Source organism: Dicentrarchus labrax, unplaced genomic scaffold, assembly GCF_905237075.1.
Source record: "Dicentrarchus labrax unplaced genomic scaffold, dlabrax2021, whole genome shotgun sequence".
Taxonomy (NCBI): Eukaryota; Metazoa; Chordata; class Actinopteri; family Moronidae; genus Dicentrarchus; species Dicentrarchus labrax.
The window spans coordinates 14246817-14274112 of record NW_026136724.1 but is presented as its reverse complement, the minus strand read 5'-3'; the positions used below and the strand labels follow the sequence as shown (position 1 = coordinate 14274112).

At 39.8% G+C, this 27296-nt stretch overlaps 2 protein-coding genes across 5 annotated transcripts in view; one reads left to right on the top strand and one right to left on the bottom strand.

The window, feature by feature from the left end:
- Positions 1 to 3141: 3141 nt before the first annotated feature.
- On the top strand, positions 3142 to 17746 carry slc6a1l (solute carrier family 6 member 1, like). Its single transcript, XM_051391964.1, has 15 exons — positions 3142 to 3329; positions 5893 to 6292; positions 7680 to 7811; positions 8470 to 8570; positions 10056 to 10165; positions 10342 to 10474; positions 12401 to 12535; positions 12626 to 12729; positions 12844 to 12968; positions 14362 to 14474; positions 14596 to 14727; positions 15025 to 15127; positions 15431 to 15531; positions 16323 to 16490; positions 16784 to 17746. The coding sequence occupies exons 2-15, from the start codon at positions 6055 to 6057 to the stop codon at positions 16877 to 16879; spliced, it is 1791 nt and encodes a 596-aa protein (XP_051247924.1). The 5' UTR covers positions 3142 to 3329; positions 5893 to 6054; the 3' UTR covers positions 16880 to 17746.
- A 1000-nt stretch (positions 17747 to 18746) lies between these two features.
- The window catches only part of iqsec3a (IQ motif and Sec7 domain ArfGEF 3a), a 105740-nt gene continuing 97190 nt past the window's right edge, over positions 18747 to 27296 (bottom strand). For 3 of the 4 annotated variants that reach the window (XM_051391944.1, XM_051391946.1, XM_051391947.1), the window contains 2 exons: positions 26066 to 26109; positions 18747 to 22330 (listed from right to left, as the gene is read on the bottom strand). In XM_051391944.1, the coding sequence (XP_051247904.1) occupies positions 21770 to 22330; positions 26066 to 26109 (605 nt within the window). In that variant the 3' untranslated portion in view covers positions 18747 to 21769. The remainder of the gene's footprint in view (positions 22331 to 26065; positions 26110 to 27296) is intronic. The other variant, XM_051391945.1, reaches the window with a different exon arrangement.

The window sequence follows — 27296 nt, the reverse complement described above, 5'->3', positions numbered from 1 at the left end:
TGATTCATTTGGAGGCATAATAATTCCTATATTCATACCTATAGGGCCTTCACAGTGGTCGCTGCTCGGGCCCTGATTAGCGAAAAAAGGTTGATGAGAATGTTTTTTAAAGTATTTGGTCATAGACCTAAGAACTGGACAAACTCACATTTCAATCTGCTGCTGACACTACAGTGAAGGTTGGGAATCACCAGTTGTCAGGATGTAGCCTTCAGACAGTGAAAAAATTCTGTGCGGATCAATCCAATTAAAGATATTTCATTAGAAAGTGTAAACTTTGACCTACTAGTGTAAGGTCAGGGGGTCGGAGTGACATTATTATTATCAACCTCCAAGATGATTTATTCTGTATGTCGGGAGTGAGCCATTACTCAGCTTTTTGTTTTGCTTTTCTGCAACAAAACAACATCTGGATTTGCTGAGTCATTTATCATATGTAGCATAATGCAGCGCAGCTCTCTAACGAATGTGATGAGGGAAATGCATCAAATATGAAGTCTTTCTCACTAGCAACATACTTTTGACCTTTGCCAACATAACTTACAACAATAATGTTGTGTTGACAAAAATAGAATATATTAGACTCGTTTTAAACGTTGAATACAAGAAATCTACAGCAACATAGGTTATTATTATAAACATTAGTCCAGTGAAATATTGAGAATTTATAGAATTTAATGTTTTCAAAAACTGGACATATTCTTCATTTTGAATATGTTCTATGATCCATTATTCTGCTTCATGAGGATGTGTTTGGATGTTGCTACAGGCACTCATTACATACCGTCAGGACCAGCGCTCATGCATAGAAATGACTAGAAGTATATCTCTGGGCATGCAGAGTCAGCAAATCTCAGAGGTATCCATAAGTTAAGATGCTGTTACAAAGTAAATAAGATATTACAGTGGATTTTATGGTGGCCTTAACACAACATGCCACACCTCACAAAGGGAACCACAAAGGTTTATATGCAGTATATGAACAAATATATTTTAAAAAACACAACAAGGTAAGAATGGTTTAGCATTACATGGTGGAGCAATTGTGTAATGAAACAAGGGTTTGCTTCTGTTCTATCTTTTTTATTTCACACCACATTTGTGTTTCGTCTCGGCGCCTTAACTGTTCTGTATTAAGAAAAACGTGGGAGACTTAAATCTGCCACAAAGAAGATCTTAAATTCTGACCATGTTTTGGAAAGCCAACAAGCATTACTGCAGGAAAATAAACGCTGTTAAAGAGGACTTTAGACAGAGGAACATAATCTGTGCTTCTCACTTTTTGTCACTTTATTTCCTTTGTCTCTCTCTCTTAAGGATCGGTGTGTAGGATTTAGTGGCATCTATAGCGGCGTAGATTACAAGCCTCTCGTCTCACCCTCCTGTTCCAAGCATGTCTACGGTGGCTGCAAAACTCCCAAAAAAAGGCCCTTTCTAGCGCCTGTGTTTGGTTTGTCCATTCTGGGCTACTGTGGAAATGATTCCTATAGTCAGGTGATTATACATTAATAAATACATACCGATGAATATTACATTTCTGCCAACAGATCCACCTAAATATTACGCATCTGCCCTTTAACAAAAACCTAAGGAGGGAAATCTTCAAAACTCTGACAAACTAAACTTTTTCATTATGACATTCATTCTCTCTGTCAGCCTGCCTCTGTCACCTACATAATCGCTCCCTATTATTCTTGGCTGTGGACACTCTGGAATCGTAATTAGGCTGCATTGATCGAGGGACGCTGTAAACAGATTGATGAAAACCAGCTTTGACAACTCCAATCCAACCAGCTTTCATCGTTTGGGTCCATACGGACAATAAACCTCACCAGAGATTACACTGAATCTGTTCTTGATAGGGGCAGCTTGCTACGGGTGTAATTAAGCTTCTAATATCATTTAATCTCTCACTTTTGAAAAACCCAGTATCTATCAACCGTCCCCACCCACAAGCACGCCAATGGGCACTGGGTACAGTGTTGCCAGGGCCATTGTGGCAATGTTCATTAGTTTTTCTAATTGGCTGGTGATGAAATATCTGGAGCAGATATTAATGTTAGGAGGATACCTGCCAGGGGAAACAAGAGGGGTTCATCGTATCTAATCTTATTAATATTAATGAAGACATTGTTTTACTGTCACCAGAGTAATTAAAAATACAATATACCTAACATCACTGTATCTATTATTGGTGTAACAATTGCACTGGTTTCATGGTGTCTGGATTAAACCGTAACAAACTCAACTCAACTGACTCAATCTAGGGAAAATTCAGTGTGACATTAATTGCCCCTTGTGGCCACAAGTCAGTGAAGGTTAAGCAAAATCAAAGTAGTCAAAGTCATGCTTGAATGTGCCTTTGAGGCGCCAACTGGGACTATTTGGCACTGCTTAAAGACAGAGGAGGAGTTTGTTCAAACAAAGTTTCAGTTTAGAGGAATAATATGGCAGATAGTTGAGGTATAGTAGAGTGGCACATGACATTTCCTTTCGGTCTGTGTGGCACAACGGTCCATTTTTTTCATTAGCAGAAAAGGTTGCTATATGCCTGAAGATGCTTCAAGATGCAATATTTCTTGAGACTGCTGGCATATGGTATTGGTACACAAAGTTTGCAGAGAAATTAAAATTCTTTGGCACTCATACACTTTAATCTGTCCTATATTTCCTTCCAATCATATGAGTGGGGACACTGAGGATGAATATTAGGTCATTTTATGTGCTGATTGCTGAATCTGATACTGGCATGACCGCATTTGTGGTCATACATTTCCAGGGTCCTTGCCAGCAGTCGTCCCTCGTTTCATTTTCCAAAACTCCATGAGCTCTTTCACTGATCGGGCCCTTCTCTGTTGGGAAATACCATGGCAACGGTGTTGGCAAGAGCTGACCTCGGCTATCGCAACAAACACATGTACAAAGCACAAAAGACACACTGCTGCTGCCGCTAGAGTTCCCCACCAGAGATGGGCGATTGACGTATCCCCCATGGCCTCGGGGCCTCACTAGTCAGAGCTGAGCAGTAATCAAAGAGGACACACAGGTCGAACTTTATTATCAACCACTCGATACCAGCAGCAGGAACAGCCACAGGTCCTCCAAAATACAGTGTACAGGAAAGAGCTGCAAAATCAAAAACAGCTTTTCAGGCAGCAGATACATTGTGGCTTCCCTTGGGCCTGGAGAGCCGGCTTGAAGCTTTTCACAGTTGACTCAAAGATGATCATTTTCCCTCTGGATGTTAAGTTGAAGTTTCAGGACTTTTGTGGTGCCCGTGTGGAGAACTGAAGCTGATGACCTGACGAAGGACTTGGAAAATCTCTCAGGTAGGATTACCCTCATTTTCCCCTGTCTGTCACAGACATTAGAAATAAATCTGTTAATCAGTATGACTTCATTAACGGGTTGAAACTCTTTGTTAAATTCTGCTTTAACTGTTGAGCGAGACAAAACTTTGCTGCTATAGAAAGGCAAAATAAAAACTGGCATCCAAAGTCTGTGTCATAAACAGCATGATTTACTTTGAATCTAAATGGATGACACCCTCAAAGGGAATCTCTGATGTGTTTGGTATTATGGGTATGCTTTTGAAGCCGATACCGGTACTCACCTAGACAACAATTTGATAGTACATTTTTGATCATTTCACAGTATTATGCACAATTGAAGTTGATTGCTTTTTACACAAGTCATTTTACAGCAAGGGAGAATTTGTTTGATCAGTATTGATTATACTAAACATAACAGTCACTGTTTAAAACTGTCACTCTGACTTTTTCCATTACTTTGTCCTTTTTTGTATTTTGAATAAGAATCATCTGTGTCCATTGCGTAGACAGTACACTTTGCCAATAATTTTTTCATCAGCATCATCAAAGGGTAGTAGTCATAAATGATGCATCTATTAAATAATGCAAAGACGTTTCAACATGAGAAATTGCAATTGAACATGAATATACATTTGAATACTAAGAATACTGAAGAAAAAGACAGTGAGCACAGTCAATCAGACAGATAATGAAGTACGGCAGGCTTTTTAAATCAGTGTAACATGGTTAATGATTAAGTATGCAAAAGAGTAATACAATGAGAAAGCTCAGTGTGATCCTTCTGTTTCAAAGCTCCTCTGTGTGTGAAAATGAGCAATGAAATTTCCTCGAAAAATATCAGGGCTGATCAGAGAACATCTCTGTTCTTATATCAGCAAATAATCTTAAGCGATGAAATCAAGGGATTTGGACAATTTCTGGGTCAATCAATATTTGCTAATCATGAACAACTTCCTCCCAATTAACATTGCGATCATGTGATGCCATCCGGACATGAGATGAGAGATTATTCCACAGGCAATTAATGGCTTAATAATTAAGATATAAATGAATAAGAATTCACTTTGCTAGAAGCGCGCTCATATATTTATATTCTCCAGAGTGAGCAGCGATATGTGGAAAGCACATAGTTGAACCTTTGTGATATTTTCATCTAGGTTTTTCCTCTCTTCCTTTTCCCATCTTTTGGTATTGTGATGACTCACCATGAACTCGACTGTGGTGGACTGGAAAGAAAGGTGAGGTAGAGGGTGTGTCAGTAGTGATTAAGATGTACGGTGCAGTCTTCTCAAGAATGACCTGGACTGCGCCACCTGCCTGCTCATATCAGACCAATGGTGCTTGTTCTGTGCTATTTTTGTTGGCTTCCATAATCAAATAAAAACCTGTCTTGTGTGTAGTTATGCCTCCCTGATTTAATATAATAGAGCTTCTTCCGCCTGTGGGAGAGGCACAGAACCTGCTCACCAAAAATAGGATTCTAAAGAGAATTTCTGGAGAAGCAATTACCCCCAATTACTCAATAAATCATTCAGTTAATAGAAAGTATTTGCTGTTTTCCTCTGTTTTATGTAATTGTAAACTGAATATCTTTTAGTTTCACTTTTAGTTGAACAAAAGAAGAAAATTTGGGCTTTGAATAATCTGAGGGAAAAAAATCGGATTAATCAATAATGACAATATGTTTTATTTGCAGCGCTACACCCAATACTGGTTGGAAAAATATCACTTTTGTACTTACACTCAAGTTCAGATTGTTTTTTTAACCATCATTGCAACATATACATACATATAGAGCAAGGAATTGAGATCCTAGTTGTATCACCTTCTTAAGCCACCCAGATATTATGACTTTCTAGGATATGCTTCTGCTAAAGTTTGTACTAGAGATGTATGAAAGTCATAATTTAACTAAGAAATAATTTGGAAAATATCTTTACACAACACCCAGACACAACATTTATAAATTTCAAAAGCATCGGTGGAAACAGTTATCATCTAGCTCTAAACGGCTACAATTAACAGTTATCGTTATGCTAAGTAGCTACGTTGCAGACACACACACACACACACACACACACACACACACACACACACACACACACACAGAGTAACTTACTTTACTTTTTCAAGACCAATACTCTCATACCCTTCCATGGGCTCTTGGATTGGGAACAAATCCAGCGAGCCAGCTAGTCTACTGTCTCAACAGACAAAAGGTCAGCCTGAGTCCTGACCCCTCTAGTACTATATTTTCACCTTTACACCAGAAAATGTGGTCCACTATCATTCTTCCTTCTTTCTGATTCATATTTGTCTGTGCAGGAACTCTCAACTTCCTCACTGTATTATTTTCTCACTGATTTATGCAGTAGTCATAGTTTTGGGAGCTATATAGTTGCCCAAGTTAATAAAAGGGCTGTAAACACCATAAAAAATGCCTCAACATCAGTAGATTGTAATTTAAGTATCATTCCCCTGAAACACACCAAAAAGCTTCCAGTATTGCCCATATATAATTGTTGTAACACTGCAAAATGTATTCTCCCTCTGTCTACAGATTTTCTGCACATTGAGTGTCTGCGCATTGTCTGAATCTGTCGAGAACCAAATTCGACGCGAGAGCCTTGGCCGGACAGGACCAGAGAGTTTAATTCGTCACCATTACAGGCTGTGAAGACCAAGTGACTTCCTGACCCCACTGGTCTGTAGTGGTCCCACCATGGGGAAGACTGGGAAGAGTACAGTGGATTTAAACTCCCCGACGGAGGTCAAACAAGCGGTTCCCTTTGAGGAACTGGATCCTGTGGCGCCCCCTGCAGATGAAAAGAAAAAAGAAGAGCCACCCGACAGGGGGAGCTGGAAGGGAAAGTTTGATTTCCTGCTGTCATGTGTGGGATACGCCATTGGCCTAGGAAATGTCTGGAGGTTCCCTTATCTGTGTGGCAAGAATGGTGGAGGTAATTGCCATCAAATCATCACCCTCAGCTACCTCATCTTAGCAAGCAACAAACACACACTTCTAGCGGTCTCTTCTTGCTTCTGAATCAACTCTAAAACCAGCTTCCTCTTGCCAACCGCTGCTTCTTTGCCCCATGCCAGCTGTAGTCCAAACTCCCCATCCCCAGCTGTACCTGCCCTACAACATCCCTATGTCTAAATGCTGCCTGTATTGTCTTCCACTTCCTCCCTGATGAGATTGTTGACACTGTACTATGTAGGCCTGCTGCTATATCGGTAGACTCAGCATCATCTCCAGCCTTGCTTTTGCACTCCTCTGTTAAACTGGTTATAAGGAGCCCTCAGACACCACAGTTTGAGTATCTATACTGTCATCCTCAACAACTGGATCTGCTCCTTTATGAACTTTAACTGGCTTCTCTAACACTGTTGGAATAAAGTCCCCATCTATCTAAAACTCTTACTTCAAAGCACACCCTTTACAATTGCCTAACTACCATTTCCACCTTTTTCAAAGTGGGTGTTCAACATCCATTGGGTGGTCTAGTACCCCAGTGGGGGGTGTATGTAGAGGTAAACCTGTCCCTATTTTTGTGTGTATACAGCTTTTCTAAGTAAGCCTCTAACTACCTAGTTCATTTTTGACTGTTTTTTTTTTACTCATTAATGCACTTCCCTCTCATTATCTACAGTTGCCTTCACTCTCTGATGAACCTATCAATCTCCTGTTGCTGCCTTGACTTTAAAGCTAACTTTTTCCTAGTCTCACAAACCCCAAATTGTCCCTCCAGTGCACTTTCATAGGGTCTTTGACTGACGTTGCCCTTTCAGAATACATTTTATTGGGAAAAGGTCCTGAGCAACACATTAACATTTATGGAAACTTTTTTTAATCAGTTGCAAACTTTCGCTCTGGGCAAGTGTATATTCTCTGGAAGATGTGTGTCCCCTGCATGCAGATTGTATCATATTTTTAACAGGACTGTCTTCTAGCATTTTTCATAAAATGCTAATAACAAAATAGATCTTCAGGCGGGAGCTGTGGTTGAACAAATTGGAGAAAATGGATATGTCATTCTTACCATAATAGTACAGCAATATTCCATTTCTTTTTCAGTCTGAAATGAATAAAAATAAATATTAAATATTAAGGTTTCATACAGTCACTACATTGTATTATGAGCTGTCAATCTAAATCATATCAGTGTGTTGAAATGGGTATTACTCTGATATGTTTATGATAGTATTGCTGCTAAAACTTTCTGATTGTACTTCAGCCATTTTTGAATTTATATAATTAGAGACAGACATAAAGTCGTTCAAATTAGTATCAACATTATCATACCAAACAAATTTGCTTTATGTACTTTGTGGTGATCTCTTTAGGGGCCTTTCTGATCCCGTACTTTCTGACCCTGGTGTTTGCTGGGATACCTCTCTTCCTTCTGGAGACGTCCCTGGGACAGTTCACCTCAGTGGGAGGGTTGGGGGTGTGGAAGCTCTTGCCCATGATGAAAGGTAAGATGTAGATATAAATATGAAGAAATGGATGTACTGAACTACCTGTTGTTGCCTCATTTAAATGTACACATTTGAGCTCCTGACACGGTTCCCCTTAGTGGATGCACAAAAGGAAACATTTGATTTATTAGCACAGATTCAGGATGATTTCTATACCATGACACTTGTTGCTTACGTAAAATAAACATTCAAATGCAAATGGCAAGGATATTAAACTACCAAAGAGGTGCATAAAAACAAAAGTTTAAAAAAAAAGAAGGATAATAGTTTTGTTGACAACTTTCCCCATTTAAGAATCTTCTCCAGCCAGTGCTTGTTGGTGGCAATTATGCCACTGCCTCCAAGCTCAAAGAGCTCGAGTGAAGCACATTTTATCTCCTGCCAGCACAGACGGCAACAGTGATAGTGAGTGTGCCGCCCTGCCAACTGATACTCAAAGCCAAGGGCAAGTAAACAACAAGAAATGGAAAAATAACAATGATGAGGATGATGAAGATTATTACTTACATGCTGAGTAACAAACCTTTTCTTCTCTGCCTACCATCTGCTCTGGTGTTATTTAGCCCTTACATATTGCATTACATGTTTACCTTGCATGATAGCTCACCTATAAAATATTGTACAGTAAAATGATGAATGTCTCTTCCTTCCTCAGGTGTTGGTTTAGCTGCAGTGGTCCTGTCCTTCTGGCTCAACATCTACTATATTATCATCATTGCCTGGGCACTCTACTACTTATTCAACTCCTTTGGTTCGGTATGTTACATAATCAATCCTTCGGGGGGCAAACCTAAACTAAAACTTTAAGAACTGATTAGTTAATTGACAGAAAATGACTGCCAACAATTTTGATAATTGATTAATTGTCTCAAAGAAAAATGTCAAAAACGTACAGGTTCAAGCCTCTTAAACGTGGAATTTTTGTCATATATGATGAAAATGTTAATTAAATATCTTTGGGTTTTGGACTCATGGACAAACAAGCAATCTGAATATTTTACCATGTTCTGCAAATTAATCTATTAGTCTACTAATAAATTAATTGCAAATCGTTAGAGCAACCGCCCCGCACAGCAAAAGTGCCCTCTTGGATGCCCCTATGGTTGATAAAACATGATAAAGTCCCCCCTAGGGTGACATACCAGTGGACAAAACATAATAATCTTATCAGAGTATGTATCTGTTTTACCATAAATGCGACTTGCTGCACTGGTGCCCTTTTTATTTCACCACTGACTGAGCCAGATCTGTTTAAAAGAGATATAGAAGTTCATCAAAAAATGAAGCAGTAAAATTAAAGCTGCACTAAGCAGTATTTCTATATTAGCAAAGAGGCAAATGATTATGTGTAATGTGAAAGTTGTAGTCTGTAGTGACAAACCCACATAGAATTATCACCAAACTCTGTAATTCCACCCCAACTCTACAGATCACATGGTGTCTTTAAGCTCATTGTTTCGGTTTTCTGGCATTTTTACTGTTTAGGTTCACTCTCACAGCTCTGATCAGCATAGAAAAGCATAGCATAGCCAAATATTTCATTTGCCTCCAAATAAATACTAACATTTCTCTATGTCTGTTGGATGTATATTAAGGCCTACTACCTACCTACTGTGATTACAGCTTGTTTGTGCTGCCCCCAAGTGGCTTAAAAAAATCAGTAATTGCAGGTTCAGTGTCACATCAGAAAGGTATTTGTACCTGTTTACTGCCAGCCATGCCTTCATCACTTCATGTATATTGAGAAATGATACTCAGGGTCTTGTTTACCCCCTCTACAATGTCATTCTTTCTCTGTTTTGGCTTTTCTCATTCTGTTTGTATGTCTCTGCATGACTGCCCGGCTCAAAGAAGCCTGGTGGAAGAAATTTAAAGACTTTGCAGGCATTGTGCTTGAGGCTCTTGTGGTGGGAAAAATGGAGGATTGAGAAGCAGGGATCAAACAATACATTGTTCATTGTTATGCTTTTAATCTGAAGGCCGAAAAAAACATGACTGGCTCATTAAAACGTGGAGAGTGAAGGATACACATGATAGAAGTTAATGTTTTCCTGGGAAGAAAAGCAGAAATGTGTTTTTCTTGTATAAATCCTGTTGGTTTATGTGTTTATTAAAATGCTACATCCGATAAATCCCACAACAGCCTTTGGTGCCAAAATATAGAATGCAAAACTGAGAAATATGTCATCATATTTTTGGAGCCATATATATTTTTTTATGCATATGTTTTTTTGTGTGAAGGAGCTGCCTTGGCAAAGCTGTGATAACCCCTGGAACACAGAGAAATGTTTTTGCAACTACAGCCTGACAGACACCACCAACCTGACCAGTGCTGTCACCGAGTTCTGGGAGTAAGTCAGCGAGATACGTTCCTGCCATACAGCGTGTGAATGTGTGTGCAAGATGCTCTGTACAAGAATGTGTAAATAAGTGTTGAAGCTATTTCTGGAAGCTATTTGTGCTTATCTGTGTCTGAATTCAGTGTGTGTGTGTGTGTGTGTGTGTGTGTGTGTGTGTTTTCCTGAAGGCGTAACATGCACCAGCTGTCTAGCGGTCTGGAGGAGCCAGGGGAGCTTCGCTGGCCCTTAGTGGGCACTCTGGCACTGGCCTGGGTCCTTGTCTATTTCTCAATCTGGAAAGGAGTGGAGTGGACGGGGAAGGTCAGACTCTGTGCTTGAGTTTCTCTTTAAACTTCCAGTACTGTCTCTGGCCGCAGACTACTTCTGATCTATCTGAGCTTCTTTCTCTTCCTTTTGCATATTTCACGTTGTAATCATACAAACATGACAAGGCATAGAGCTGCTCAGGAGGCAGAACTGATGTTGTTGTTGTCCATTCCTGATCGGTGGAGCTGATTAAAGAGAAAAATGGATTCAGGAGACCAGACTGAAATAGATTATTGTTCCATTTTTTTAAAAATACGTCTTAATACATGTCTGCAGGGGATCTTTAACCCTTCCCTCTAGTACTATCATTAGTTAAAATTTTTAACTTGTGTTATACTTTTATGAGCAAAACCTAAACACAACTAATGACATTCCCATCAGCCTCAGCTGTATGTTGCGTTTAGTGATGATTATTAACAAATGTTAGCATGCTAGAACACTGATCTTATAGTTGTAATTGTATTTGTTAGCATGTTAGCATTTAGCTCAAAGCACTGCAGTGTCCATGCACATCCCAGAGGTGCTAGCAGACTCTAGTCTTTTTTAGGATTAAAGTTAGATGATCAGGAATCAGTAGGTTTATTGGTCCATTAATATAATAGTCCAAAGGGGGGCTCCAAAAAATTGACACTAGAACTGAACTTCTGTAGTGGGTTTGTTTTTCATTTAGGTCTCTCCTTGGGCCAGAAAAAGTAATCTCAGGCTTGACGAGATATGTGAAATTGGTAATTGGATCATTTCAGCCCCCTTCTCCTTTTCAGTGTTTCTGATTGTCTGTGTGTTTATTAATCACAAAGCACACTGGCATAGAGTCATAGCTCGTAGTTCACAGCTCAGTTGGATGTTATTCATCATTGCACAGGCTATTGATCTGTCCCCAAAATAGGAAAACAAGGATTTCATCCATTGATCCATAAATTCACATTCAAAATTGATTCTAGAGTTTGAAGAGAGTTTCAAATTAAGTGGTGCTGGCATTTCAGCTTACCCAGTTAGATATTATAATATAAACTGTATATTATGTTTTAGTAGTTACAGATCTTTCAAATCTGGATAGGACATCATTAATGAACATGCAGTTTTCCTAATTTCCTTTTTGCTTGTTAGTCTAATAATGACTGTTTAAGCTCTTCCCCTTTCTATTGCTTATTTGTATTTATCTGCAAATCAAATTGAAATGTCTGGCTCTTTGAACTTCATACGAAGAGTGTCTGTTCTAATTTTATCTATGATTTATTCATTTTCTTAAAGCTGCCCAATATGCAATCCTGATTGGAGAGCTTGTAAATTGTCTATATGTATTGATTCTGAGCCCTCATACATAAAATAAATTTGATGGAGCAGGGGTCTTAGAATGTATTTATTCTTCTCAGATATTAACCCTGATTATATCTGCTGCCATTCTGCTGTTCAAACCCTGTCACTCTCTCAGCATTTCACTCTGAAATATGAAATATCAAAAGTTTTTATTTAATCCCAAACTGCTGGATGAGGAAGCTACTAAGAGAAAATGAGTAAAAGAGAAGAAAAAAATAACTCACTCTGCCTACTGCCTGGATTTTTTAAATTACAGCAAGTCGAAGCGATGTATGTGAGCAGAAACACATTTACACATTCACTGGCAGGGATAATTGGATTATAATGTGTGTGAGAAAAATGAATTCCCCCAAGAACCTGGCCTTGACGGACATTACCAATTAAGCATAATGATTATGCTACAGAACTACTGGCCACGTCCTCTAGCAAGATCTTCTGGCAAAGTGAAGCCATGGATATATTCTAGCAGTTGAGACATTATTCACTCTGTGATCTGTGTCAGCAAGGGTTTTTGCATCTCTTTATAAGTTTTACTTATTTAAGAGGAATGGCTTTGAGTTGTTTGCAATTGTGATTAACTTGTTCTCTCTGTATGTCTCCTAGGTGGTGTATTTCTCAGCCACGTATCCCTACTTCATGCTGTTCATCCTGTTCTTTCGTGGGGTCACTCTGCCTGGAGCCATTGATGGGATCCGCTTCTATATCACTCCAGACTTCAATAAGCTCATCCGGTCTGAGGTAGACAGGTTTGCACACACATCAAATCACACATGGTCATAGACAAAGAGACACAAATACATGCCCGTACTTGTATCTGTTGTCTTACAGGTGTGGCTGGATGCGGCGACTCAAATCTTCTTTTCTTACGGACTGGGCCTGGGCTCGCTCATCGCGCTGGGAAGCTACAACAATTTCAACAATGATGTGTACAAGTAAGAACACGGAGTAACAAGCTTTGTGCATCCTTTATATATATATATATATATATATATATTTTTTTTTTTTTTTCTTTTTTCATCTTCTTAATTTTGTTCCTTTCTCTTCAGGGACTCCATCATAGTGTGCTGCATCAACTCCTGCACCAGCATGTTTGCTGGCTTTGTCATCTTTTCCATTGTAGGCTTTATGTCCCATATCACTAAGAGACCTGTCCAGGAATTAGCAGCATCAGGTATAGTACTGTATAGACTTGTTTAGTGCTGTGTGTATCCTCCAAGGCACGAGTCTGAAAATAATTATCTTGTTCTACTATACAGTGGAGGAGGAAGTACTTAGATCTTTTACTTATGTCAAAGTACTAATGCCACTCTGTAAAAGACTGCATTACAAGTAATAGTCTAACCTTACCTAAGTATTATCATCAGGAAAATGTATTAAAAGTATCAAAAGTACCTTCACTATTTGATAAAGGAAAGTTCAAACAACCAAAGAGCTAATAGAACAATGAGAAGAAAACTGAATCTGTCAACAAAAAAAAAGCCTATTAAGTATGCATGATTGTTAAAAATTGCATAAAAAGTTTTAAAAAAATATTAGTGAAACTTACTCATCAATACTCATAGGAAATAATCTGCTCAAAATTCAACCAAATCACTTGTTTTACATAAGACTCCATAAAATATGTCATTTAGTCAGGGCTCGCCAGTTTACTCAATGATAGAAAAGGGGTCCGTTAAGGAAAAGGGTGGGAAACCACTGCTCTACCTCAATTGATTAATCTATGTATTGTTTGTAAAATGTCAGCACCAACAGCAGTAACCAGGAACTAAAGCTGTCAAATAATTGTATTGGAGTGAAAAGTTAAATATTTCTCTTTGAATAGTAGTGGAGCAGAAGTATAAAGTGGCATGAGAATACTCAAGTAAAGTACCTCAAATGTGTACTCAAGGCCCCTGCAAGGAACTTTCATTTTTTGATGTCTCTGGCGGCCCCTGTGGACAATCATGGTAGTGTTTCTACCACCTAATTTCATTGATTTGAATCCGACCCAGTGGCAGGCAGTAGGAATAACCTCATAGTCTATCTTGTAGCTGATGGTTCTCTTTGTTTATGTAGGTCATCATTACATTGAGACTCTTTCATAACTGCTTAAGTACAATACTCGTGTAAATCTACTTAGTTACTTTCCACCACCCACACTATGGGTGATGTTTTTTTTGTCTTTCTCTGTCTCGATGGTAAGATAACTCATGTTCTAACATTTTAAAGGCATATATTTATCGTGATTAGAGAAATGTTCTTAAAACTCGAGACAGGTTGTGATTTTACACTGAACAAGCTTTCTCAGACAAATTGACCTGCTTTCAGTCCGTCGCTGCATTGAACTTCTGAGGACCCCCATGAGATTTATTTGCTGTCTCTCTTGTTGCCATGAAGTGTTTGAGAATTGTCACTAAACACAGAGGGAATTTTGCTCCATTAGTGCCTGTACCAGGGCAGTCTGGTGTAATTTGGCAATTTTTATTATGCAGTTGGGAACCGATTCTCAGGCTCCTTTTCCTTGAGTAGAGACTTGGGGAAATCAGTACTGCCACAAAATGATGTCTCTTTTGTGTGACATTTAGGTCCAGGTCTGGCGTTTTTAGCTTATCCTCAGGCTGTCACTCAGCTACCCATGTCCTCTCTGTGGGCCATCCTCTTCTTCTCCATGCTCATGATGCTGGGCCTGGACAGTCAGGTACAAACAACACACACTTTACCTGTTGCTGAACTATTCATTATTTATTAGTGGAGTGCTCTTTTAATAACAAACTCCAGTACATTCTGCCCCATGTCTCTTAATAATGTACATGTATTAGTTCTGCACAGTGGAAGGCTTCATCACAGCTCTGATGGATGAATATCCCCTGCTGCTGAGGAAGAGAAAGAAGATCTTCATCCTCATTGTCTGCTTCATCTCCTTCATTATCGGCTTCTCCAACATCACACAGGTTCACTGGAGTTGTGCACATGTGGATTCTCTAATATAACAAACATTCAGAAGATCGGTTTTTACATTGTACTGCAGGATGTGAGCGTGTATGACTTATAATAAGTATTCAAAGAAGTTGGTTGTCAACACTAGGGAATAGAGCCCCCTCCTGCATTAAACATAATGGAAAAATGATCTCACAACAACCTGCGGTGTACATTCATCATGCATATTTTATTTAATAAAGAGAGCGATGTTAATATTCAGCCTCTAAAGCAGATATGTGTGTCTGTGTGTGTGTGTTGAAATCTCCCAGGGTGGTCTGTACGTGTTCAAGTTGTTTGATTACTACTCCGCCAGTGGGATGTGCCTGCTCTTCCTCGTCTTCTTTGAAACCGTTTCCATATCCTGGTTTTATGGTAGGATACCTATTTTATGTTGTCTACGCTTAAACTAAACACAGTAGAGTAAAATCATAGCTGAAATTAGTTCTGGATAGAAAGGACTTTATTGTGCCAACTTGCCTGACGACCATGTATTTCCTATATACGCTGTGGCTGTCCAACAGGAAATTGGATTTATCTGTTTCACTTTCTGTTATAAGACCCTCTGTCCAATCAGCTTCCCCTGTCATTCACCCCATAAGGCTTTGTTCTTGTAGTCATTATCTCCATACTAACGCACACATGTTTCTTCTTTGTCCTCCTCTCTTTATGCCACAGGAGCTGAGAGGTTTTACAAGAACATTGAGGAAATGATCGGGTATAGGCCATGTGGCTGGTGGAAGCTCTGTTGGAAGTTCTTCACTCCGTTGATCTGCCTGGTAGGCGGGGAGGGATTATCGATTTAACCCCCTTGATATGCAATTTTTTTTCTAAGTCGAACTCTAACATGTGCTTCCTTCTCCCTCGCGGAGATCTATGGACCCATCAAGCTACAGCAAGTGCCGATAGGTAGAGAATTGATGACATTGCTCAGCTGGTTCCCCTCTGTGGTGATTTGTACTTCAGGCCCTCGGGGGAAATCATGGCAAAGTCTTTATCTTCACTACATAGAGATAAAGGAAGTGTACTGTTAAAGGAAGCTATATAAGTGAATGAACGAATACAAATGAATGGTGTTCTACCAGCTTATTCCCAGTAAGCACTGATTTGATGATTTGTGGGTAGGTCAAAAAACATCTAAATGAATAGGTTAAAACCGGGCTAAATTTGGTTGAAAAGTGAATTTAGCCCGGTTTTAACAGTTTTTTTTTGGTCCACCACTAGACTGAAATGTCTAAATGACTGTAGGATGAATTGCCATAAAAGTTAGTTTACAAATGTATCCTCCCAACATCAGGTTTTAAATTATTCAGCATGGTTTCAGAGCAAAAACCCTGACTTTTGTGTTTCAGTCCTTACCAAATGTTAGCTGTAAGCACGCTAACACACGAAACTGAGATGGTGAACATGGTAAATATGAACATGCTCACCTAAACATCAGCATGTTAGCACTGGTATTGTGAGCATTGTTAGCATTTAGCTTAAAGCTTTTTAAGCTTTTTTTTAGTGCTCGCTGATCTCATTTGAGATTAAATTGACTATAACATAATAACATAAATGTATATTGTAGGGGGTGTTTACCTTCAGTGCCATCGAGATGACCCCTCTGACCTTGGGGAAGTATGTGTACCCGCTTTGGGGCCAAGTGATTGGCTGGTTCATGGCCTTGTCTTCCATGTTACTGATCCCAGGCTATGTCATCTACATGTTCTGCACCAGCAAAGGCAGCATCAAACAGGTACAAACCTCTTACAAGCCTCTCTGTTTTCTGCATGTTTTTTAATGTATTTTAATTCCCTGCAGTCAAAGAGAAAAGATACTGTTATGCGGAACTGGTGCAAGGAGGGGAAAACGGAAAGTAGGCTGCACAAAATAAATACTAGGCCACAGGCAATAGTTGAGAGATACAAAGCAAATTTTTATGTTATTTGCATGTACATTTTGGTCCAGCTTCCACATCTGGATTCACCTTAAAGAATCACTCTTAGGCATTTAATCTGGCACTGATGTAGCTCTTTTTTACTTGAACAGCGTTGGCGGAAGATGACAACTGCCCTGGAGGATGAAAAGCCATCGGGGCATGAAGAATTTACACACACAGGGAGCGTGGGCGAAGCTCCTGTCTAGCCAGGATTGTTCAGGTCGAGATATCTGCCATTTTCCTCCGTCTGCCAGGACTTAACTGTAGTCAACATCGAAATTTGACAAGTGGGCAGATGGAGTCTTGTACAGTACTTTACGATTATGTTTTCCTCCATCTTAAATTGTGCTGTTACATCAGGTGAATAAAGGAAGAAGATGAGGGGGCACTTTTGAAATTTAGAGGATAGAAGATTTCCTTTTGCAGTAAAAGTGTGAGCTCTGATAGCAAACTGAATGCTATAGCTCAGCATTGAACCTGTGTACATATACCACAAATATACCATTTAATGTTGTAATTTTCTCTGCTACTCAACAAAATCAGCGTCTTTGATTATAAGCCCACAAATGTTGTTGTACAGAAGCATTAAAAAACTGTGATGCATCAAAAATTATTTGTGGTAATATAAGTGGTAGCTTAAAGAACCTGTAGGCCCTACAGTTATATTTGCTGCCTTTGTTGATCCAGGTCGACAAAAATCAAAACAAAAAGAAAACATTTGTATCTATTAATGTGATGAAGTTGTACATCATAGACAATTACTCAAATAACACAGCTTTGAGATAAGTTTTAAATGATGTTGTATAATCTTAAATATTAGCCATTCATGGCAGATTGTTTGATTAAAATCTTAGAAAACTGTAAATATAATTCTGCCACTATATTAAGTATGTTGTGTTGTGTGTATTTTTTTTAAAGGGTTGTTTCCTACTGTGGATTACGACAGAGTGCCATAAAAAGGCTCTGTTTTGTCAGTTTGGGGACTACATCAAATGAAATGAGTATGAATGATTTGCCTCGTATTTACTCCACTTTTTCATGTCATTAAAAACAAAATAAACTGCTCCCGGTAACTCCTTTCCTGTCGGCATATTGCAGCATCTAATAGTGTTGTGCTTGGTAGCTTTTTCATTGCTAATTACTTATTACGCCCCTAAAGTTGATACGAGAGTATTTCACTGAAGAGTACTTATTGAAAAAGACCAGAAAATGTATTATCATTACTGAAAAGTGGTCCATTACACAACTGAGATGGTGAGGAAAATGATGTGATGCATTAAGCGTTTGGTAAAAGGTAGTCTTGTTGGGATAAACCCTGAAGCTTGTGGTCTGACTCCGCTGTAGCGCTTCGATCACTATTCACAGTTGGCGATGTGTTCGGAGCAGCACTCTTTGCAACATCGACCTACATAAAGCTCTCCACAGAGCTAAGTGATGAAATATTGAATATGATCATTTATCACCATGGGGAAAGCTACAGGAGTAAAGCCAAAGTTGTGAGGGGAATTATCCCTTGAACCTGCAAGCCACACTTTTTTGGCCACTTGAGGGAAACAGAAACCAGCGGTGAACAAAACAGACATATCCTTTTTAAAGTTGGCTATTAACACACCCAGCAAACACAGTTAATTAATGCTTATGTTGGTCTGACAAGAGCAGATAAGGATTTACCAAAACATTAAAGCTGTGTTCCAGAAAACCAAAACAATGAGCTGAAAGACACTAAAACAGTTCATAGAGCTGTGGTGTGATAATTCCCCTTTCACATAAAAGTAATCATGCAATCCTTTGTTAATGAAAATGTACTATTTTTCAATATGTTGGCTGTACTTTTTTAGAACATTAATTATTTGGTTTGTAGTATATACTGTAAATACTGATTAAACTTCCTGCTATCAAATTAAAATATTAGCTTTGTGGTGTAATGCATGGTAAAATGTGTGTGCAGTGTGTAACATGACATTTCAAAATGAACAAAACTCCCCAGGAATTCCAGACTGATGGTGGCGTTTGAGGAATTTTGAAGAATCAAACTATTAAATCCAAGGAACCAAATCAAACCACTGTGGTGAATAGATTTAAATCATCTTTAATAGCATGTTGATATACTGCAAAGACAGGTAGAGAGGGATTCAAAGCCAACTGAGGGAGGTGATGATTCATATCTGTTACACTCAGTTTCCGCCTGTCTTAACCTAAATATGTCCACTTTTTGTAAATATTGTCTTTTTTAAACTAGTATGAGCAAACACAGTGTTGAAGAGCCAGACAAAAGATCCACATGTCATTCATGAAGCAGTGCACTGGTATGGCAGAGCCCTTTTTTTTCAGTTTCTTTAGGAAAGTTAGCCACTACTGCGCTTCTGTATCATATGCTGCACTCCCAAAAATGCTACATTTATTTCCTTTCAAATATAAACTCAGTCTCAGCCTCATATTCGTGTTTATTGCACACACAGCATGTCTATCTCCCAAAATGCTTTAACACATTGTCAAGTAGCAAAGAACTGTGCAACCATAAACAAAGGGTAGTTAAAGACAGGGAAGCAAAAATGGCCACTGTTTGGCCTCAAATTTACCACTGTAAATCAATTTTCTGTTTGAAGGGGTGTTTGCTGTTATAAATGTTTTTTTTTTTTTTTTTTTCAATTCCACCAAACTCTCTTGTGCAGCATAACAACAAAAAAAAACTTTCATCTTCATCTCCCACTTGTGTGCTCACAGCAAATTCAGTCATGCACAAAAAATACTTTTGGGAATCAGAGTTCAATAGGCCTCCAAACTGATGCCATGCATGAGAAAAGAATCGCTTTATATCTGAATGTTTTGATTTTAAATAAATTAGCAATCATACAGTCATCATCCATCAATGCAAATGCAGAGCTTATGCTATATGCTAAAATGTATCGCCTTCAAAAGTTTGTTTATAACCAGTAAAAAATATTGAAATTGCCATAATTGCTCTTCGTTCGTTTTCTAAAGCACTAATTCCTCTCATTGTGTTATAAAATAATAACAAAAGAGAGGTTTTGTTTACGGGAAAGTTATGATGCTACTGTTAGGTCACACACACGCACACACACACACACACACACACATTTATCACCTCTGCCAGAACAACAGACTGCTTTCTTTCTGCAACCTCTGTCTTTCCACTGGGTAAAGTCGGGGAGCGGAAAAGGACAGAAAGATGAGATAGAGACCTCCCTGCAGTGGCTCTGCGATTATAAATCAACAAATCAGACAGATGGGGGTCAGATGGGAGCAGAGTTAACCGAACATCCATTTCACAGTACCTGCTGGGGCTTATGTTTAAAAGATAGACGCATTCAGGCTGACCTATTTCAGAATGAAGGACGCGTGACAGGGCAATAGCATTTTGAAGAGGCTAAAGGTAGTTTGCTTGTCCTTTCCGACATTGCTTGAATGTGGTATTTACATTCTGGGCTGGGGCTGAAAGGGAAAGAGATCAGATAATGCATTCTTTTTGTCCCATTCTTATTTAAAGCAGGCTTGCCAACAGCACAAACAATACCATTAATGCCAGCATTTGCAATATAAGCTGTGTGTGTGCCTCTGTAGTTTTTGCCTTTTTTGAAAATGTCAGACCGAAAGGTTAGAAGGGGAGAGAAAAACAGTCACGAAGAGCTGAAAACCAAACCTGGGAGTTGTACCGACACAAAGAGACGGTGTCTGGATGTGTGTTAGCGGGTGGACTCGGTCCTGCATTCATCCACCAACGGGGGGGGGACACACACACAAAGGTGGAATATGCTTTACGCAAATTAAAATAAACATAGATCTTGACATTTAACAGTTTGTAGCAGAAGCATCCTCATGGAAATTTATGGCGATTTCCTGGAAATGTGAAGAAGCATTTCATAAACAGATGACAGCACAGCGTGTTGCACATAATATTACATGTGAATGCTGAATCGTTTTTTTTTTTAGAAAAGTCCAAAAGCAGTTTCAGCCTTAAACAATTTCCAAAATATGAAAAACTTTTCCTCCATCAGCAGATAAATGTGGCGAGAAGTCCCGGGAAGCGCTAACAATATTAAATATGAAGACAAACAATCAACAGGACCATCCCGGGCTGACTTTTTGGTATGGCAGCAATCCATGTGATTGGTTGCCTTTTTGTTTCCTGTCATCGTTCGCTGTAGAATGATCTATGGAGAGTGACAATTGAGCGAGAGTGTTTTCGGATGATAGAGAGCCACAACACAACAGAGGAGCGCGTAACAAACACAGCTTATCGGAGGATGTTGTTTTTTTTTTTTTTTTTTAATCCAGGGGAGCAGAGAAGAAGAGAGAAGGCTCTCCATCACATAAATAAATCAGCAACAGCGCAAACTAGGAGATAGGTTTTTTGTGTAATATCAGTTTTGTTACTCTTTTTTTTGTTCTGCTCCTTGAGGGAGAAGCGTGAAAGGACTATTTTCTCAAAACAAAAAGGAGGGAGGGTTTTTTTTTCTCTCTTTTCTTCTAGCCCTAGCATTTTAGTCAAGTGCAAAGAAGTCAGTGTTTTTAGTGGAAGCGTATGTATTTTGGCACATGTTTTCAGTTAAGTGTCAACTATGCACGCACGCGCACATACAGCACAGTAGGCATGAGGTTTGGGGATGAGAAAAGCGAAACAGAAGCAGGAGGTCCTTGGAGTGTGACCGTCCATCACAATCCCCCCAAAAAAGTTTGAGGGATTCACATATTTCTGTTGTTGTTGTTGTTGGTGAATACTGGAACTACAAGGGATCCATCCAGAAACTGAACATCTGTTTTCTCTAGCAAGAATTAAAACTGACAAAAAGTTATAGAAATTTGTTAAAACTACATAATATTTCAAAATACATGTGGAATCAAGTAAAACTTTATATATGCACTTTATTTCTCCGTATCTCTTTTTAAAACCTTGATTTTTCTTTTCGTTTATTTTTTTTCCTTAAATATATGCATATAAGTGAGATTTTATTTTTTCATTATAGCTCTTTCATCTGTATGTATATATGTACATTATGTACTTTTAAATAGGTAGAGGAGGGGGTAGGGTTTGTGTGGAAGTGTGTGTTTCGGGGAAAGAATACTAATTGATTTATTTACACCATGCTCCGAGAGCCACTTGGGGTCCGGTGTAGACTGAGGCGGGGGTCGGGTGGTATATACTGATGCGGGTGGTTGTAAGGCGGAGGTGGAGGAGGCAGCGGGGGCTGGTGGCCATCGTTGCCATGGGAGCCGTCCGGCGAGCGGACCGGGGTGGACATGGCCGACTGACTGAGCTGGTGGCGGCTGTGGTGGTGATGCTGGTAGTGGTGGTGTGTGGGCGTTTGACTGAGGAAGGCCTCCATGCGTCCGTGGCCGCTGTTGTCGAGCATGATGACCTTGACGATCTGCTGACACTGGATGAGTGTCTCGGGCCGCAGATCAGCCATGCTGACAGCGGGCTGGTGGTGCTGCTGGAGGTGGAGGTGGTGGGCAGGGGTGCTTGCCGCTGACTGCAGCTGCGGGTGCTGAGGTGGAGGCGCCGGCCCCTGGGTTAGCCCCTGGGGCCCCTGCTGGAAAAGCAGCTCCCCCCGGTGGTTAAGAAGGGCCACGCTCTCGGGACTCCGAGCCGTGCTGCTGCTGAGCTGGTACGTCTGAAGCCTGTTGTGAATTGACACCTAGTTTAGAAAACAGCCAAGAGAACAGCATCAAATGTTATAAAACTGGTTCCTCCTCTACAATCCGTCAAGCCCTCTTTTTGTTTTTTTTTGGGGGGGGTGGGGTGGTGAACGCACAGCACACACACACACAGGGCATGCGTGGGGGCTTAGGTGTTAGGGGTCGGTGGAGGTGTTAAATCACCGTGACTACTGCACTCTCCCCTCCCTCCACCCCCACAGGTACTGGGAACAGTGTAGATTGGATGCTGGGAACACCAGTGTGTGACTGGGGTCAGGAGGAGGACAGTGGTGGGGATATGGGGATAAGAAATTTGGTGCGACGCTAACAGAAGGGGCCCGGTGGTTCCAAAGGGGACACTGAGGGCCCCTGTGTCTCCCTTCCAAACCACTGTGTGGCGCTATGGGGACATCGGACACGAGGAGATTTGGGGGGGGGGTAACCAGAACATAGACGGAGGTCATACGAAGAAGAGGGAGAGGTGGAAGAAGAGGAGGAGAGGAGGTGAGCAGACTGACAACCACAGACGTCCACAGGCAACACTCATCAGAATGCAAACCTCCATTATGTCACATTTATATTGTCACACTTTTTATTTCCTGTTGACCTGCTCTCAGAGCTGTTTTTCTGTTACCTCTGTTTCCTTTATTGTATATCTCTAAGAAACCTGTTTCCATGTCACCTTACACTACGCTTCTCTGAAAAGCATACACCTGAACAAAAATATAGGGGAGCCTCATACAAAATAATGGAATGAGCACAATCTGAGTATGCAACCACAGCACATGGCAGGCACGCAGTTAACACATTTGTCATGTGTTTGTTACCTTAAAGAAAGTTAGGTTAAATTATTGGTGTATATAACTAAATGTATCCAAACTTATGACTTTTGCTTTTTGGTTTTACCCTACATCATGTTTTTGTGTTAGAAAACAACAGCCTTACTTTTCATGGAGCTCATATTTGGATTTTAACACATTGTTTTATCCTGCTATTAGGTTCTTTCAGGTAGCTAACTTACCCTACATCTTCGTTTTAAATAAACTTTTAATCTACTGTAAGTGTCAATCCGAATAGTGTTTCTCACCAAACCTCTTCAAAATGGCATCTGTGGCCATAAGGTCAACAGTAATTCACCTGCAGTATAATAGACCTTTAATGTAAAGTATCTGAGGCAAGAAAGGGCTTGCAGCAGTGTTCATTCTCTTACAGGAGCCTTTGTAACTCTTGTGTGAAAGAACTCCATTAACATTTGCACTATTTCTCCTTGACGACTTAGCACATATACTTAAGAGTACATTATCAATGAGCTCTGAAGCACTTTAGATAAAGAGTGAAGGATTTCTTTGACTTCCTGGTGTCTTTCAAAAGTTGGATTTCTTCAGTATGAAGAATAAGCTGTTATAAAATGTCCTTCAATGTAAAATGTTGACTGTTACATTGGGTAAGGACAGGTTGGGTTGTTTGGTTGCTGAAATTCAGCACTACATGATCCCTTCTGAATAAAGACATTACTGAAATACCCATATATACACTTAATACTCCCACTTTGTCTGAAATCACTCCCTAGTTACTATATAGTGTCCAAATAACACATATAGTGCACTATACTGTATGGGGAGTGATTTCCAACACAGCTCTCAGTAAGTTAATGCATCTAGCCAATAAAAAGATTTAGCACATATTACAACTTTCATAATTTTTACATTTCTGTTCTATAAAGTTTTAATTAGAGAGATTCTGAGATGCTGGTAAGTGGATTTTTAAACTATAGACAGGGCTGGGATACCGTTTTTCCCTCTAGCTCCATACTTGACAGACAGACTGGTGAGTGGTGAGTTTATTGATGTTCACGTCTAACTCTCGGCAAGAAGGCGAATAATCCTATTTCCCCAAACTACTCCTTTAAGCTGACCGTCTCTGAATGTGAATCAGGTGGTATATTTGTAGGAGACATACCAATGAAAATCAAGTTTGTTTTTCTTTGTTTACAGCTGACTGAGATTATCATATGCATCAACTAAAGGAACGATCATTGACAATTTTTTTATTGATTTAGGGGTTTTAATTCACTTTTAAGCACTTTGTCCTTTTAAGCTTCTAAAAATGATCTGAATAAAAGAGTCAATGACTGAAACAGCCTCTGTTTGCCTTTCCTTTATGTGATGATGGCTTTCTTTGTCTTTGGTTTCGGCGTTTGCAAAAACAAAAGCCCCACCACACTTCTGTTCAAACATATGCTCCACCATGTCACTGCCACTGCTGACTTCACAGTCCATTACCGCGACTGTCTTCAAGGGCGTCGTTTCAAAAAATAGTGACACGAAAATTACACCCCTGACTATCTTTAGCCGCTCTGAAACTTCAGCACAGATTTGTGTATTGTTACTGCTCTGAGGGAGACGGTTCAAATCTCAACACCTTCCTTATCAAATTCTGATTATAAGTCGTGGGATTCTGCCATCCCCATGCCTCTAGTATGAGCAAGATTGTCTGGGTGACCCTTCTGGTTTCCAAGATAAATGTGTTTCGACAGCTAACGGCTCCCCACCAGCCGCTGACATTTACCGCAGGCTGCACGGTAGAGGGGAAGACGGCTGGTGAAGGTAGCTCAGACAACCATGAAGACTGACCTGATCATAGCTCCCTATTATCAGAACCCAAAGGCTATTAAGCGCGAGAGAGAGCTTGTATGCATAAAATGAGCAGATACTCCATTGCGTAATAAAAAAAAGCCATTTCATTTTAATGTCTTTAAATGTCTCTTGAGCAGAAATGAGTGCGTGTTTGCTCCGCTGTAATTGTTGTCGTTCTACAGGCATTTACAGCTTTGAAAATGAAACAGCTCTGAAGCCTTTCAGTTTGATGTATATGTAATTACTTCTGCTCTAACCAGCACCTGAGTAAAGATTTACAGCCTAACACAGTGTACCAGTGAGCTGTGAGGAATCAAACAGCCACTGAATGTCAAATTGACCCTGCGTATTTGGCTTTTCGCTCCAGCCCTCAACTCCGCTGCCACGGAACAGACTAGGAAAGGTCATCTGATGCCTCTAGGATGGTAATTGCAAAGCCCCATGGGTACTGTAGTTCAGCTTGCTCTCTTGCTTGCACGAAATGTTCGCACGAGAAGTTTCCCCCGAAGGTCCCGGAAGGGGTGAGGAGGTGACGACTCCAGGTCAAATGAGCGTTAAATTTATCCGCCTGCATGTTACTGTGTTAATTAAGGTCTCTGTGCTGAATTTGGGTACGTACACACACACACACACACACACACACACACACACACACACAGTGCGCACATGTCCCCAGCTACTTTTAGCAACAGCTGCTTTCTCTTTTTTTCCTTTAAAGGCCTTACAGGAGTCACAATTTCTGCCTTGTGACACTAATTACAACCTACTCCTTCTTAGGCTTACAAGCCACTGAGTCTGATGCGCTTTCTGTTTTGACTGCTATGACTTTATTAATTTCCCCAAACCACCGTCTTTAATTTTTGCACGCCAAAGGATTCCTTTTATCTAATATTTCGTTTGGTTGGGTTACCTCACATGCCCGCAGCACTTTACCCAGCAGCACTCGTTCTCTCATCCACTCTTCACCCACTCCTGCTTGACGCCTCTAGCCCTAAAGATATGACTAGTCCTACATCCTCATCCTACAATAGTTTGACAATGACACACTGTATTGACTTACCTTTTTGTTTGGAAGATGGCCCTATACTAAGCACTTACCTCTACTGCATTGTGTCCACTTCTTTCATCTATCTCCTGGTTTCCTGGACAGAGGTCATGGGATGGGACAGAGGGATGGGAAAAGAGACAAAAGTGGCAGCAAAATTTCTGTGTTAAACATTCATTTTATCTTCTACTACAGGTTTAGATTTTTTTATTATAAGGAATTTAAGATTTGTTAAAGTGCATTGAATATGATATGCTATTAGAGTTGCAAAGTGGGGAGGGGATGCTGGTTCCAGAAATGCAGTTTCTTCCATTCTGTATTCTTATCTATTTTTTTCCTTTCAACAATATCCTCCATATGGCTTAATATAGAAACAGAGGATTCTCCTAGATAATGAAACAATCATATAGGCTTGCCAGTATGTTAGGACCCCCAATTTCAATTATTGCAACATTGTTTCTGTGGAACATGTTTTGGCATGGCTGACGGCTCTAAATCCTACAATACCCATGAATCTCAGCTGCCATTGCCATGGAGAATCCAGTCAGAGGTGTATATCAAAACGGTAGAGAACCAAAGCTGAGCCCAGAATTAAGTGAATGGATTTCTTTAACAGTTTTCTCAACACTGTAATCTTTAGTTTCCGCTAGCCATTAGCGTCACACATTACAGAAATTGAGGCTCAGTGATTGGATGTTTCAAGCTTGTGCCTCCTATTTTTTATGAAAGAACTTGAATGCAGATGTTGATATTTTGGACTGCGTCATAGAAAATCTCCAGCTGTGAATCACATAATATTGTCTATTGGAAAAATTAAAGGGTCCTTCACTTCTGGAACGAGCATAGGTCCTTCCACTTTGCAACTCTATGCAGATTCAATCAAAATAATTACAAGTAAAAGTATATTTAACATATTATTTCTAGTTTACAAGGGGAAGTTTTTTTTTATATAGGATGAATAGATGGTTAGATATGCATTTATTGCCTTTCAGAAACCAACATTAGCACTTCTGTCCCACTAGCTTCCTACCTACAGTAGAGCGCTAAGATAGCTTTAGTTCAATACATATAGATCATTACCATTATTTTGTCAGGTTATAGGGGTTCAGAGATATCATAATTTAGTTTATTAGTGGCTGTTCTGCTCTCTATTAGTTACTCTTCAGCAAACCTAGCCAAACTCCTTACCCCAAATAGCTTTATGCAACTATGCCAAGCTTATCAGTGAGTCTTCATCAAGGCCTTCTCTTGTAACATTGAAAATCCGAACAATAAAGCATAAAT

What these genes read in the sequence shown, in the direction of transcription:
- slc6a1l (XM_051391964.1), top strand. Translation starts at nt 6,055, where the DNA reads ATGGGGAAGACTGGGAAGAGTACAGTGGATTTAAACTCCCCGACGGAG. An exon ending in TATTCAACTCCTTTGGTTCG is followed by an intron (nt 8,571 to 10,055) that starts GTATGTTACATA and finishes TTTTGTGTGAAG; the next exon opens with GAGCTGCCTTGGCAAAGCTG. An exon ending in GCAAAGGCAGCATCAAACAG is followed by an intron (nt 16,491 to 16,783) that starts GTACAAACCTCT and finishes TTACTTGAACAG; the next exon opens with CGTTGGCGGAAGATGACAAC.